We start from the raw sequence: 11846 nt of genomic DNA, 5'->3' as shown, positions 1-11846 counted from the left end.
CAGAAGTGAGGGGTGGGAGTGGAGCTGGAAGACCGTGCCAACATGGCGACCGAGGCCGCCACTTGGAGGTAGCTATGAGGGCAACGTGAGCTGAGGAAGCAGTCTGTGCAGAAAAAAGAGAGACACAAGCAACACCCAGAGCTGAGTAGGGGGCAGGCGCCTGGAGGGAAAGGAGAGGGGGGGTGAAGGGAGAGGAGGAGGGGAGGGAGTCGATGCCTCAAGACATTTTGTATGAGGCCCAGATGGCTGTTTTGCATTTTGCTTTTGTGCCAGTCACCTCTGTCGTCACCATGAGAATCTTCGCCCCTTGAGGTGGCTGGGTGGGTTTTCATGCCTTGGTGGTGCGGGAGGGTGGGACCTGCTGGGAGCGGGAATGGGCGGGAGTGGGCACCGTGGGAATGCAACAACGGGGCCGCCAACACAGCACGAAATGCTTCTTTTTTAAATAGTTTATTCATCTGTTTGGCCAAACAGGTAATGGAAACTGAGAATAATAATTTGCTAAAAAGTTCAGGTCACGAATGCCCCCTTCCCGTATGAAACGAAAGACTCCATGGTTAACAGAGTGCACCATTGGGTTATGACAACATTTCAAAATAAGGTCTCCATTTCGTATGTAACAATGTAAACTTCAAAAATAGTAAACTCTAACCCCCTTGTCCCTCTTTACAAGATCTATCACAGATAGAATTTTTCTGGCAGACCTAAGTTGTGTAAGTAAACAGCCTGGTGCTTTAAAAGTTTCATAAAAAGGTTTACAGGTTCAGGAAGTTAATTTTTCCAGCTTGGTCACGAAGTGAAAGCAATTCACCTCCGGCATAGTCTACCTTATATGTGCATTGCACACCGCTAACCATGTGCCATTACACAGGTCACCAGCTTGTCATTTTTTGTACACACACACACATATATAGTTTTATTGGTTTCTAAAGATTTTTACACCTAAATGAGAAGACGGCGCCAGTGACTTACGATGTCACCTCGCTTCACGTAGGTAAAGACGAAAATTCTGTAGAAGGCACTGTAATTTCTCTTGCATGATCTTACACAGACACAGGAGAGCAGCCAGCTGGGGCTTGGGCTTCTCTTTCCCTCTCTGTCACCCGGCGCGGGCCTGTCCTCCTCCAACCGTCACCCCGAGGTTAAGTCCACAGTCGATGGGTTCTGCAGTCCGTTTCCCTTTGCCGCGTCACCTCTTAACGTCCTCATCCATCCATCCCTCCGTCCGCCCAGATTGACCGAACAGTCAGCTTTTGGTTCGTTGAGATCCCTTAAAATTAAGAATACAGCTCTGGTATAAAACAAAATATGACCCTACCATAGCTGGAAAGTAATCACAGTGTGCAATGTAATTTTCAGTTGCTAAGATTCAGAACACTTGGCCCTGCCTCTCGTCGTCCCCGGACAATCAATGCCAGGGTAACTGTAACCGGCTTTACATTCACTGAAAAAGGGCCGCGAGGCTCTTCTTGTCTCTCTCATTTTGAACTGGTAACCTTAGGAGAAAGGTCTGATGTGGAAAAAGTGCAAGCAAATTGGACATGCCAATAAATACCGTATAACTTACCGCAGATTACCGGAACTGTACAGGTATGTACACCTTACCAAACCGAGGGGCCCCCGCCAGGAAGAGACCCCCCAAGTCACTAACAACGAGCGTGAGCGTTCGCCGCAGAGTTCCGGAGGGCCCACGGTCAGCGGGCGAACGAAGGGCGGGCTCTTCTGTTCTTGCTCTGAGGTCCCGAGCCCGGGTCTGCAGCGCCCTCCGCCGTCTCCTCCTTCTTCCTCACCTTGAGGCGGGTCAGCAGCTTGATCAACCAGACATCCCACTCCTCGGGCAAGAGCAGGAGGAGGAAGCCCAGGCCGATGATGATGATGGCGATGACCCGGACCCCGTTGAAGACGATCTTACTGGTGTAGTGATCAACCACTGCACGAGACCGAGAAAAGCCGGGTTACTCGGAGGTGAGCCAGGCGCAGGGGCTGGGGCGTCCCCTCGCGGGCCGGCAGGAAGCGGTCTTCCTTGACCGCAGGATCTTCCTCAGGGTGGCTTCGTTCCTTGCGGGCAGGGGCTGCCTCTCAATTTTATAAGCCTGGTGCTTGTATGTCACTTCCCCAAACTGACCTGGCACCTCAGTTCAGGCACTGATTTATGTGACAGGCAAAAAAAATGGTGGGGGGGGGGCAATTGGAGATACAACCCCCCCCCCCCCCCCGGACGATTATTTTTGGCCCACCTCCCGAGGGTCCGGGGGAGGGGGGGCGGGCAGGATAATGAAAACATTATTGCTTTCTTTATATTTTTGGTACTTTTCATTTTTTTTTTTTTTTACAATGACGTTTTGTATTTATAATTTAAAAGCATTATTTCCCAATATCCGCATAGGTACGGTTTAAAGGCCAAACTCACACTGGTGTTTTGAAGATAATAAATATAAATTCTTGTTCCGCCCCAGGCCGTTATTAGCACGACACTTCAAAGCCACCTGGGTCATCACTGACTATCCAAGTTTATTAAAGGTCCACGGGGCACATGGCTCATACCCGACCCACATCGGGTGAGGGAACACAGTGAGAAGCAGGATTAACGTCCGGTCATAAAAATCTACACCATCGCTCTCTTCATACCGGAATGGTCAAAACCACTGGGGATATTAAGGTTTTTCTTTTTTCCTTTTTTTTTTTTGCTTCATTTCCCTGCGTTCTTAATTAAAACCAGACAAAGCAAATTTGGAGGCCGCCTTCTACACAAGAGACACCAACTTCTTACTTTTCTATCACTTCGTGACAGAGCGTTTGCTGACTTCGAGCACGTGGCCTTTGAAAGCCACCTTGCTGGCCGGCGGTCGCCGGCTCTCCACGTGTGGGCCCAGGATGTGGCCCCGGATATGGCCTGGCTCTGGCCTTCTCCCCTCACGGGTCTCCACTCTCCCTGCCTCCCCCCAGCCTCCCCTCCCTGCCTCTCACCTTGCCACTAGGAAAGGCAGAGAAAGACACAGGGATAAGAGTTAAAACGGGAAGAGACACTGTTAGCAGCCCTTTGGTGGAACTAAAGTGCCTCTTTTGTCTCACTGCAATTCAGCAAGGCTTTAATTTTTAATAATGGCGGAACATTCTGTGAATTCAACGGACGGGGACAGTCAATTAGCAAGGCCCACGGGCTGCGCCCCAGATAGGCGCCAGGGAGGGTCGGGAAACCACCCAATGGCTCCGCTCTGACACATCAGGTAACGGTGGCCACCTTTGCTCCTCTCTTCCACTGGAGAATTGGATGTGATCCCTTCCTTGGCCGCAGAATTAAACTCCTAGGTTGCAGGTGAGTGGTGAGAAATGATGCTGATTTCTCTCTCAAACCCCTGGCTGTATGAAACGGTCAAAGTAAGCATCCGACTAGGAACCACCTGTGACACGCCTTCTCCAAGTGAAGAACGCCGTGACTACAAAGACGCCGTAAGGGGTAGGGGGTAAGCTGAGAAGTTATTTTCCAGAAGGCAGCAGAGTCTGGAGGCTCACAGTGTGGACCGCTTCTTACCAGCTCTCTCTGACGCATTCAGCCTTTTGAGATATTGACTAAGGGGAGGTACTACCTTCACATTCGGGTGGGACAAGCAAAGACCCAGCGAGGCAATGGGTTGGGACCACCATCCTCCAGGTGGGCAGAGCCCGTGCTGCCACCCCCGACGGGCCTTTTTCCACACGCTGCCCTGAGGTGCCCCTAGGAGGGTCTGGGGCCAGGGTGAGGCACATACAGAACAAGCGGGACAGGAGGGGTGAGGAACCAGATCACAGGAAAAGGCTTCGGAAATTGAGAGCTGTCAACGGGGCGAGTGCTACAGAGAGAAGAGATTTACAAACCCTTCTCCGGCTAACGACAGGTTACACGGGGGCGTCAGGTGTGGGGGGGGGGTGGCTACGGGAAGAAAATCCAAAATTGCCACCAGGATGAGCCAGGAAAGGAGGAAGGTGGGGGGCAGGCGACCACAAAGTTTTGGAAGAGCTGCCGACTGTCCCCAGCAGAAAACAAAGCAAGGTCCCGAGTCACCGGGGGAAAGGGCTCTCGCTCTCCGGGGAGGCGGAGAATCACGTGCGCACTCCTTCTGTCTGTAAACCCTACATCATACCCATCACACCCTGAGCACATTTTCTGCCCCAGAAAGTCACTTGCAAAAATTAAAAGTTTCTTCCCGCTACATATTTTTCCATGCTTCTTACTCATATGAATGACACTCCTCTCCGGTCCTCACGTCAGTTAGCCCTGAGATGGCTTTAGACTAGCTGTACTTTGGTGTGCTACATGAAAATCAATGCATTCTGGAGAAATACCGTATATATGAGAAACACCGACTTGTACCTAAGTGCTTGCTTTCTTTCGTTTTTTATTTATTTATTTTGAGAGAGAGCGAGCAGGCTCCACACTGTCAACATGAAGCCCGACATGGGGCTCGATCCCACGAACCGTGAGATCATGACCTGAGCCGAAATCAAGAGTCAGACACTCAACCGACTGAGCCACCCAGGCACCCCTAAGTGCTTTCTTTTTATACAGAAGGTTAAACCTGCTTTCCATGGCAGGCACAGCAAGAGTGTGTGTGAGTACGTGTGTTTGTAAGCATGCACACATGTGTGTGTGTGTGTGTGCAAGCAGATACTGGAAGCCATACTGGCTTACCTGCATTCACAGGTACACTGAGGACGATTCCAACAGACATCAGAGTGGGATACGTAACAGCAATTCCAAAATTTAATACAATATTGAATGCTGAAATAAACAAGAGAGAGGGTGTTATTCGTGGCTGGCCCTGGACTTTACAGCCTCCCTGGTCTGTCCCACCCCACCTTCTCTGATGAGGCTGGAGTCACGGGAGTTACCACTGACTCAGTGACCTTGGGTGGGGATTAGGGTCGAACACCCTGATTATGTAGCTTTCCTTCCTTCCCTGAGCTCTGAAGAAGGGAAAAGAAATCCGGAAATGGTGGTCAGCGGGAAGGCACTGGAAAAGAGGGCTGGGGCTATCCTACTCATCCTACATCCCGGTGCTTTCTGCCAGCAGTGACCATGGCAGGCGCTTCGGGTTATGCATTTTTAGATGGAAACTGGGCGAGGCACCTTCTTGGCCGCTTTTCTGCCTAGGACCTGCCTTCCATCAAGGAATGGTGATGATGATATTAACAGTAATGATAACTGATAATATTTATTGGACACCGATGTGTATTAGACACTGTTCTAAGAACCTTGCACGTATTATTTGCCAACTCCCTACCGGTCCTGTGGGGACTGTTCTGTTATCCGTTCTGTTATCAGTAGGTCACTACTCAAGAGCGGCAGTGACCATGGCTACTGCTGCCTCGACTGTGGTTCTGAATTAGAATCCAGTGCCATCTTTACAAGGACTTAACAGTCTTTAAAGACTCAGCCATCTTGAAAAGCACTGGGAATTTCAGCATAACAACAGAATGCTTTTCTTCTTCAGGGCATGGGTTTGCAGATGCCCCTTGAGCTGCCCGGTCCTGTTCACCCATCATTGCTTCTGACGGCGGGGATTCTGACGGGGTGATCGACACTTACTCAATAAGAGGACTGAAAATCCACAAAGGTTTCCCCATGGAATGTCATCGAAGGAGCTCCAGTATTCCACTTTGGTAAAGTAGAGGATGACGGGAATACAGGTGATGAAGAGGATGTTAAACACACCCAAAATGGACAAAAATAAGGCGGCTTCTCCGAACTTAGCACTGCCCAGGAGGAGCTTGAACAGAACCTGCCGGGGGAAGCAGAGGAGGCCGGGTGAAGACTCGCCCCAGACGTCACCTTGTCACAGGGGGAGTAGAATGCACCTGATGAGGCTGGGCTGGACCACAGGACTGCAGCCACGTGAAGGGTAAATCCTACCTTACCAGGCTTCATGGAAAAGGTGGTGGGGTCTGACCTATGTGCACCTGTACACATATCCAAATCTCAGTAGCGCCATAATGAAGAGTTACGGATCTCTGGCCTCATAGAAGGCATCTTCAGGACTCATGGGTTTTCACGCTAGGCTTCATTTGTCTGTGTTGTGTTCATTGAATGTTTACTTATTTTTGAGAGAGAGAGTGAGAGCGCGTGCGTGTGAGAGAGCACACAAGTGGGGAAGGGCCGAAAAAGAGAGAGGGAGACACAGAATCCGAAGCAGGCTCCAGGCTCCGAGCTGACAGCACAGAGCCCGACGCGAGGCTCAAAGTCATGAGCCATGAGATCACGACCCGAGCCAAAGTCGGACCCTCAACTAACTGAGCCACCCAGGTGCCCCTGTCTGGGATGCCCGACATCCCAGGTTCAGAGAGTCTGAAGAGGAGGAAGCCACAGAAATTACAAGTGACTACCATTCGTCTGATGGATCTCTGACTTTGCACAACACAGCTTGCCCTCAGTGAAAAGAGCTTTGGCTGCAAAGCCATTTTCTGCAAATCGAAGGTAGAGGGACTGTAACACTCAGCTCATCTCTGCTCCATCCCGCCACCTCATTCCAGAACCGGCAAGGGTTTTAGTGGAACGCGCCCGCCCCACTCTGAGTTCTTACACCTGTTCTTGTTTGTACATATTTCAAATGTGTGAGGGCCAGAGAGAGAGGGGTAGATGTGCCTGGAGGCTGGGAAGCTGGGATTACAGAGGCAGCCTTCAGGGAACGATCCACAACCAGGGAACTAACTGATCTGAGTGGAGCTTGAGTCTCCTCCTACCCTGCCTGCTTCTTCCTTTTTTCAGCCAGTTCTCAAGTCTTTCAGGTATTTCTGGGCATACGTGCAAGGAGCACGAAGAGGGAAATAAATTGCTTAGCCTTCCACCGGCTAGCCCCTCTGTGTAAGGAGGGGGCAGGGGAGGAGATGGGAAATGGGAATCAAAATCAGCATTATTTGTGCTCATTGTGGATTGATTGCATTTCCGTGCGCCCTCTGCTTCCCATTAGCACGCAGCTAATCGAGTGCAGCCGAGTGTGGCCTTGTCCTATTTTCTGCATTTGAATAGTGTCTTTGAAGTTTCAGAGCGGCGTGGGCCTATCACATCCTCTTGGTGAGCTGTGTTCCGGAGAAGGAAGATGGCCTGTGTGCGTCTCTCTGTGGGCAGTGAGGGCAGGGAGCTGATGAAGGATGGGAAGGTGCCGTTATTTCGCATTCCCAAACCACAAAATGTCTTACGCACAGAGCTGGGAAAAAGTGCCTTTTCTTATACCTCTCTACCATACATCATTTTCTCTGTCCTACTGTCTGGATCCCCAAAGGGCCAGTAAGTCTCAACGCTAAATCCTCACTCCTCCCTGGATCCTCCTCGAAACCTGCAGGTCGGAGATCAGAGACTATTTGCATTCTTCACCATGGACATAAAAGGAGAGAGGAAGAAAGGAAAGGAGGAGGGAGAGCAGCCAGAAGCCATGATGGGGTGGGGGAGCAGAGAGTGGGGATCAAAACTGGTCCCATTCAGGGGCACCTCAGTCGGTTATGCATCTGACTTCAGCTCAGGTGATGATCTCGCGGTTTGTGAGTTCGAGCCCCACGTCGGGCTCTGTGCTGACAGCTCAGAGCCTGGACCCTGCTTCGGATTCTGTGTCTTCCTTTCTCTCTGCTCCTCCCCCACTCGCACCCTGTCTCTCTCTCAAAAATAAGTAAATGTTGGGGCCCCAGGGTGGCTCAGTCGGTTAAGCGTCCGACTTCGGCTCAGGTCACGATCTCGCGATCTTGCGGTCCGTGAGTTCGAGCCCCGTGTCGGGCTCTGGGCTGATGGCTCAGAGCCTGGAGCCTGCTTCCGATTCTGTGTCTCCCTCTCTCTCTGCTCCTCCCCCGTTCATGCTCTGTCTCTCTCTCTGTCTCAAAAATAAATAAACGTTAAAAAAAAATAAGTAAACGTTAAATTTTCTTTTTAAATGGTCCCATCCACACCTGCAGTTGGGACATGCTTTCCAGCACTTCCCAACATTTTGTCAAAAATAGGTTATAATCCCCATATCATAGTAGTTGTTCTTCAGATCTCCGGGAAGTGCTCCAAATGCATTATGGATTCATGCTGAGTACGGGTAGCTGCACAAACCATGGGATGAAAGATTTCATTGACAAGGCTGCACCGGGTATTTAAATCTTCACGTCAGACCTGGTGGGAAATCATCTCCCCCAACACCGAACCAGCCCTTTAGGGCCCCTGATCCTCCTCCAGTCCTTGCCAAACCATGAAGTCACCGACATCTGACACTGCCGATCCACTGCTCCATCTATGTTATCCCTAGTACGGCGAAGATACGGCCGTCGATGGCAAGATCTAGAGAGCCAAAGCCAAGAGCAGGTGCACGCCTCATCACTACAAGTCTGTATGCTGCTCACCTTAAAACACAGGTGCCATCAAGGCGCCCCAAAGGTGCTGGGCCAGCCACGCAGAGGCCCGCTGTTCTCTCCCGGGAAAGCTCAGGGAGCTTGCTCTGCGCGTACTTACCTTGTAGAGGGCAGACATGGACGCAGAGCCCACCACCAGCGCTATGCCGATGACAGAGTGGCTGTGGAAGCCATCCGCATAGGTCATCATCACGATCCCAGCGATGGCGAGGATGGCGGCCACAATCTGGACAGAAGGAAGAAGACAGCGGTGAGGGTAGTGGTGGGGGAATCCGATGGGCCGCTGGAGGGTGAATGCGGTAGAAAAGCTCATGGAAGTTCAGGAATGGGACGGAAGAGTGGGGTCTCCTTTCCAGGTCTCTGGAGAACGAGCGAAATTTCCGTTCTTGCTCAGTAAAGCTTGGTGCGACCGAAGAACCCAGAATGGCTGTTAGCAAGGAGACATGCTCATCCCGTGGTGGCCCGTCACTGGGCGCCTTGGGAACCGCAGGGGAGGCGGCCGTAATGCCAACAGTAGGTGGTTTGGCCGTGACAGGGGTTGGTAGACAGCACCTGGAAGTCACCTCGGTTCCTTCCCAACCTTCTGAAAGCACCTCATGGGATCTTGCTTTTACGTACTTTGTATCTCAACAGAGGGAGGGCGCAGATCATGGCCCCATTTAACATGCCAGCAGTAGGGTCTTCTGATAGAGTGTCATATGACAAAGGGCAACAGTGTCCTCACCCTGGGAGGGCAGCTCCTTTTCTTAGCTGCTGCAGGGCCATCCCCCCCGCCCCCCGCCGACCCCCCCAATCCTGTCATTATCCGGATATAGATTTCCTGGGTGGAATGGCCCTTCCAGGGAGACGCACACATTCCTGCCGCTGCGCCCAATGAAACTGTCGGATTACCCAGGAGACCGACTCCGTGGGATGACATTTCGCAAAGGAGAAATGCATCAGCGCGGCGAACAAGGACAAGTTTGGACCCGAGGCGGTCAGGGAGCTACCGAAATGTTGCTGGTGCCGAGTGGGGGTGCTGTAGGCAAAACACGGGGAGGCCAGAACAAATGTGTGCGATACAAGTTTCTGCTACTGGGTTCGCTGGGAGCTTTCTTTCTCTTAACGGATCAAAGTTGACCTCAGCTGCCTACAACAATATCAGTCGCCACTTACTAACTCGGGGGTCATGGGCTAAGTGTTCTCTATGTATTTTCCCGCTTTATCCTCAAAACAGGTAGATACGATCATTCGTTTCATTTCGTAAACATGAAAGCTTTGGCTCAGGGAGGCTACGTAACTCGCCCAAAGTCACAGCGCTGGTGTGTGGCGGAGCGGGGACGCCAAATTTCAGGTCTGTCTGGTTGCAAAGTCACCGTTTATCTCAACAGGAAAGGCTGGCTCACGTCACATGCTACCGCCAACCACCCTGTCTGAGGTTTGAACTGTGGTTTCCTTCGCGGCTTAAACATAAAAATTTCAGGTTAGTGCAAGGTACTGCGGTTGAGCGTCATGCAGCCTGAGTTACAAACTTCTGGTATGTTCCTCACGCAGTACTTCCGTGTCATGATAAATCTGCCCGGAGAACACAGAGGCTCTTGAGAGAGCAGGTGATGGTCATCTGCTAGAGAAGTGCCAGGCCCGTGTCTGCCCACGTGTCCTTTCTGGGTTAGTGACTCGCTGTTAGGCAGATGCTTCATCCCGCATCACACACGGAATCTATTTCATACTCAGATGCTACCCATACTGTGTGCGACTGCTCACGTAGGGAAAGAAACAGAGACCGTAAGACAGTAAGGGGGTTTTCTTCCCCCCTCCAGAAGAAGAGAGGGGCAAGCGATAAGGCCGGCAGGGGAAAGAGGGCGGCTTCTGGTCCAGGGGACACACACACACAGCGCAAAGATGCCGCTTGGAACAGTTGAACCTGGCTGGGCATCGGAGGTCCGCAGAAGAGAAAAATAACTAGAAAAAAAGAAGGAGGGAAGAAAATAGCTGCATTTCAGACGATTTGGTGCAGCCCCAATGGTATTTGAGCCTTTTCGAACTTGGGGCTGAAGTTTCAAGGAAATGAAGGGGATCAGGGGCTTATTTTCTCCTGAAGACTTACAAGGCTGGTCTCCGGCCTCTGGCTCTGTCTTCCCTACTGGGTAAATAATGAAGGGCTGAAAGCTTCCGCCTGCGCTGAGCTGTGCAAAAGAGTGGAGGGAAGGGGTTGGAGGGGTAAGAGTGAGAACCTTCCAGTCAGCAGTCGGGAGCCCGGGCCCCAAGATTTCATTCTGACAGGTGGCACCGGGGGACTGTGGTTCCCCCCGCTCACTGGCTCAGACCTCCAGTTCTCCTCTTCGGAGTCCCTGCCACAGGTCACAGGGGACTCCTGTGAGCTCCACTGTGAGGCCCGCATTGTCCTGGCACCAGCAGCCCTGATGGGACCCCTAGCCCTGAGCCTGGGGCACACCCACGGTGCTGGAGCTAAGCTCACTCTTAACGCCCCCCGAACAGCAGGGCAGAGCTGAAACACCCTATGGATTTGGGGGGGGGGGGGACCTGGAAGTCCTCCCTCAAGCCTGACGTTTTCTTTCAAGATCCCAGTTCTATCTTTAAAAAAATACGTGCAGGGGCGCCTGGGTGGCTCAGTCCGTTAAGCATCCGAATTTAGCTGAGGTGATGATCTCTCGGTTCGTGGGTTTGAGCCCCGCGTCGGGCTCTGTGCTGACAGCTCAGATTCTGTGTCTCCCTCTTTCTCTGCCCCTCCCCGCGCTTGCGCTCTTATCACTATCCAGCAAGGCCAGACATGCCTGTCCTGTGGTTTCACACGTCCCTTGTCTAGATCGGGGTGTCCCTGAGGGAGAATGCGGGGTTTGAGGAGGAAATAAAGAAAAGTGGACAGCCGAATTTCCCCCGGCCCTCCTTTCTCCCACCTTCCACCACCCCCTCCAGGTAGCCCACTGACCTGTCCCAAAACGGGGACTTGGGGCTTCAGACTGATGGCTGACAGAGGCCCTAAGACCAAGAAGGGTGAGATCACCATCTCTTCTCCAGCTGGAGGGGAGGAGAGTTAGACACAGGAGACTCCGAGGCCAGTGTGGTGCCAATTACCCTCTTACTGGTGGCCTCGCCTCGCGTGGTGACCCCACCAGAGCGTGCCTGGCCCCGGGGGCTTTGGATTCAGAGCCCCAGCAACTCAGTGATGCGCCCTGCGCCCCCTGTGGCCGCACTGCCCCATCTCCAATGTCAGGCTGAGCGGAAGGAGGTGAAGCCCTCGGACATCCAGGAGGAAAGGTGGGTGCAGCACCACAGTCGGGCCCCCTCTCAGACGGGCTCTGCCCTCTACTCTGCCCAGACCGCGATGGGCCGCACGTCCTCTGCCCAACCAAGCCCCGGGTGCTGCACTGTGGATGTTGACAGTTGGGGGCAATTTTGAGAAATGGAAAGGACACGTTTTAAATATACTTCCCCTAACACTTCCCCTCCCAGCTCCTGGCTGCTCTTCCCCACTCAGAAGAGTGTAACAG

General features: G+C 52.3%; 1 protein-coding gene across 3 annotated transcripts in view; it reads right to left on the bottom strand.

Moving 5' to 3' along the window:
* Positions 1 to 434: 434 nt before the first annotated feature.
* The window catches only part of SLC35F3 (solute carrier family 35 member F3), a 403416-nt gene continuing 392004 nt past the window's right edge, over positions 435 to 11846 (bottom strand). For all 3 annotated transcript variants that reach the window (XM_019418985.2, XM_053910193.1, XM_019418986.2), the window contains 4 exons: positions 8456 to 8581; positions 5567 to 5759; positions 4670 to 4759; positions 435 to 1930 (listed from right to left, as the gene is read on the bottom strand). In XM_019418985.2, the coding sequence (XP_019274530.1) occupies positions 1695 to 1930; positions 4670 to 4759; positions 5567 to 5759; positions 8456 to 8581 (645 nt within the window). In that variant the 3' untranslated portion in view covers positions 435 to 1694. The remainder of the gene's footprint in view (positions 1931 to 4669; positions 4760 to 5566; positions 5760 to 8455; positions 8582 to 11846) is intronic.

Source organism: Panthera pardus, unplaced genomic scaffold, assembly GCF_024362965.1.
Source record: "Panthera pardus isolate Hobbes unplaced genomic scaffold, ASM2436296v1 HiC_scaffold_22, whole genome shotgun sequence".
In the NCBI taxonomy this organism is placed as follows: domain Eukaryota; kingdom Metazoa; phylum Chordata; class Mammalia; order Carnivora; family Felidae; genus Panthera; species Panthera pardus.
This window is presented reverse-complemented; position numbering and strand designations above follow the sequence as displayed.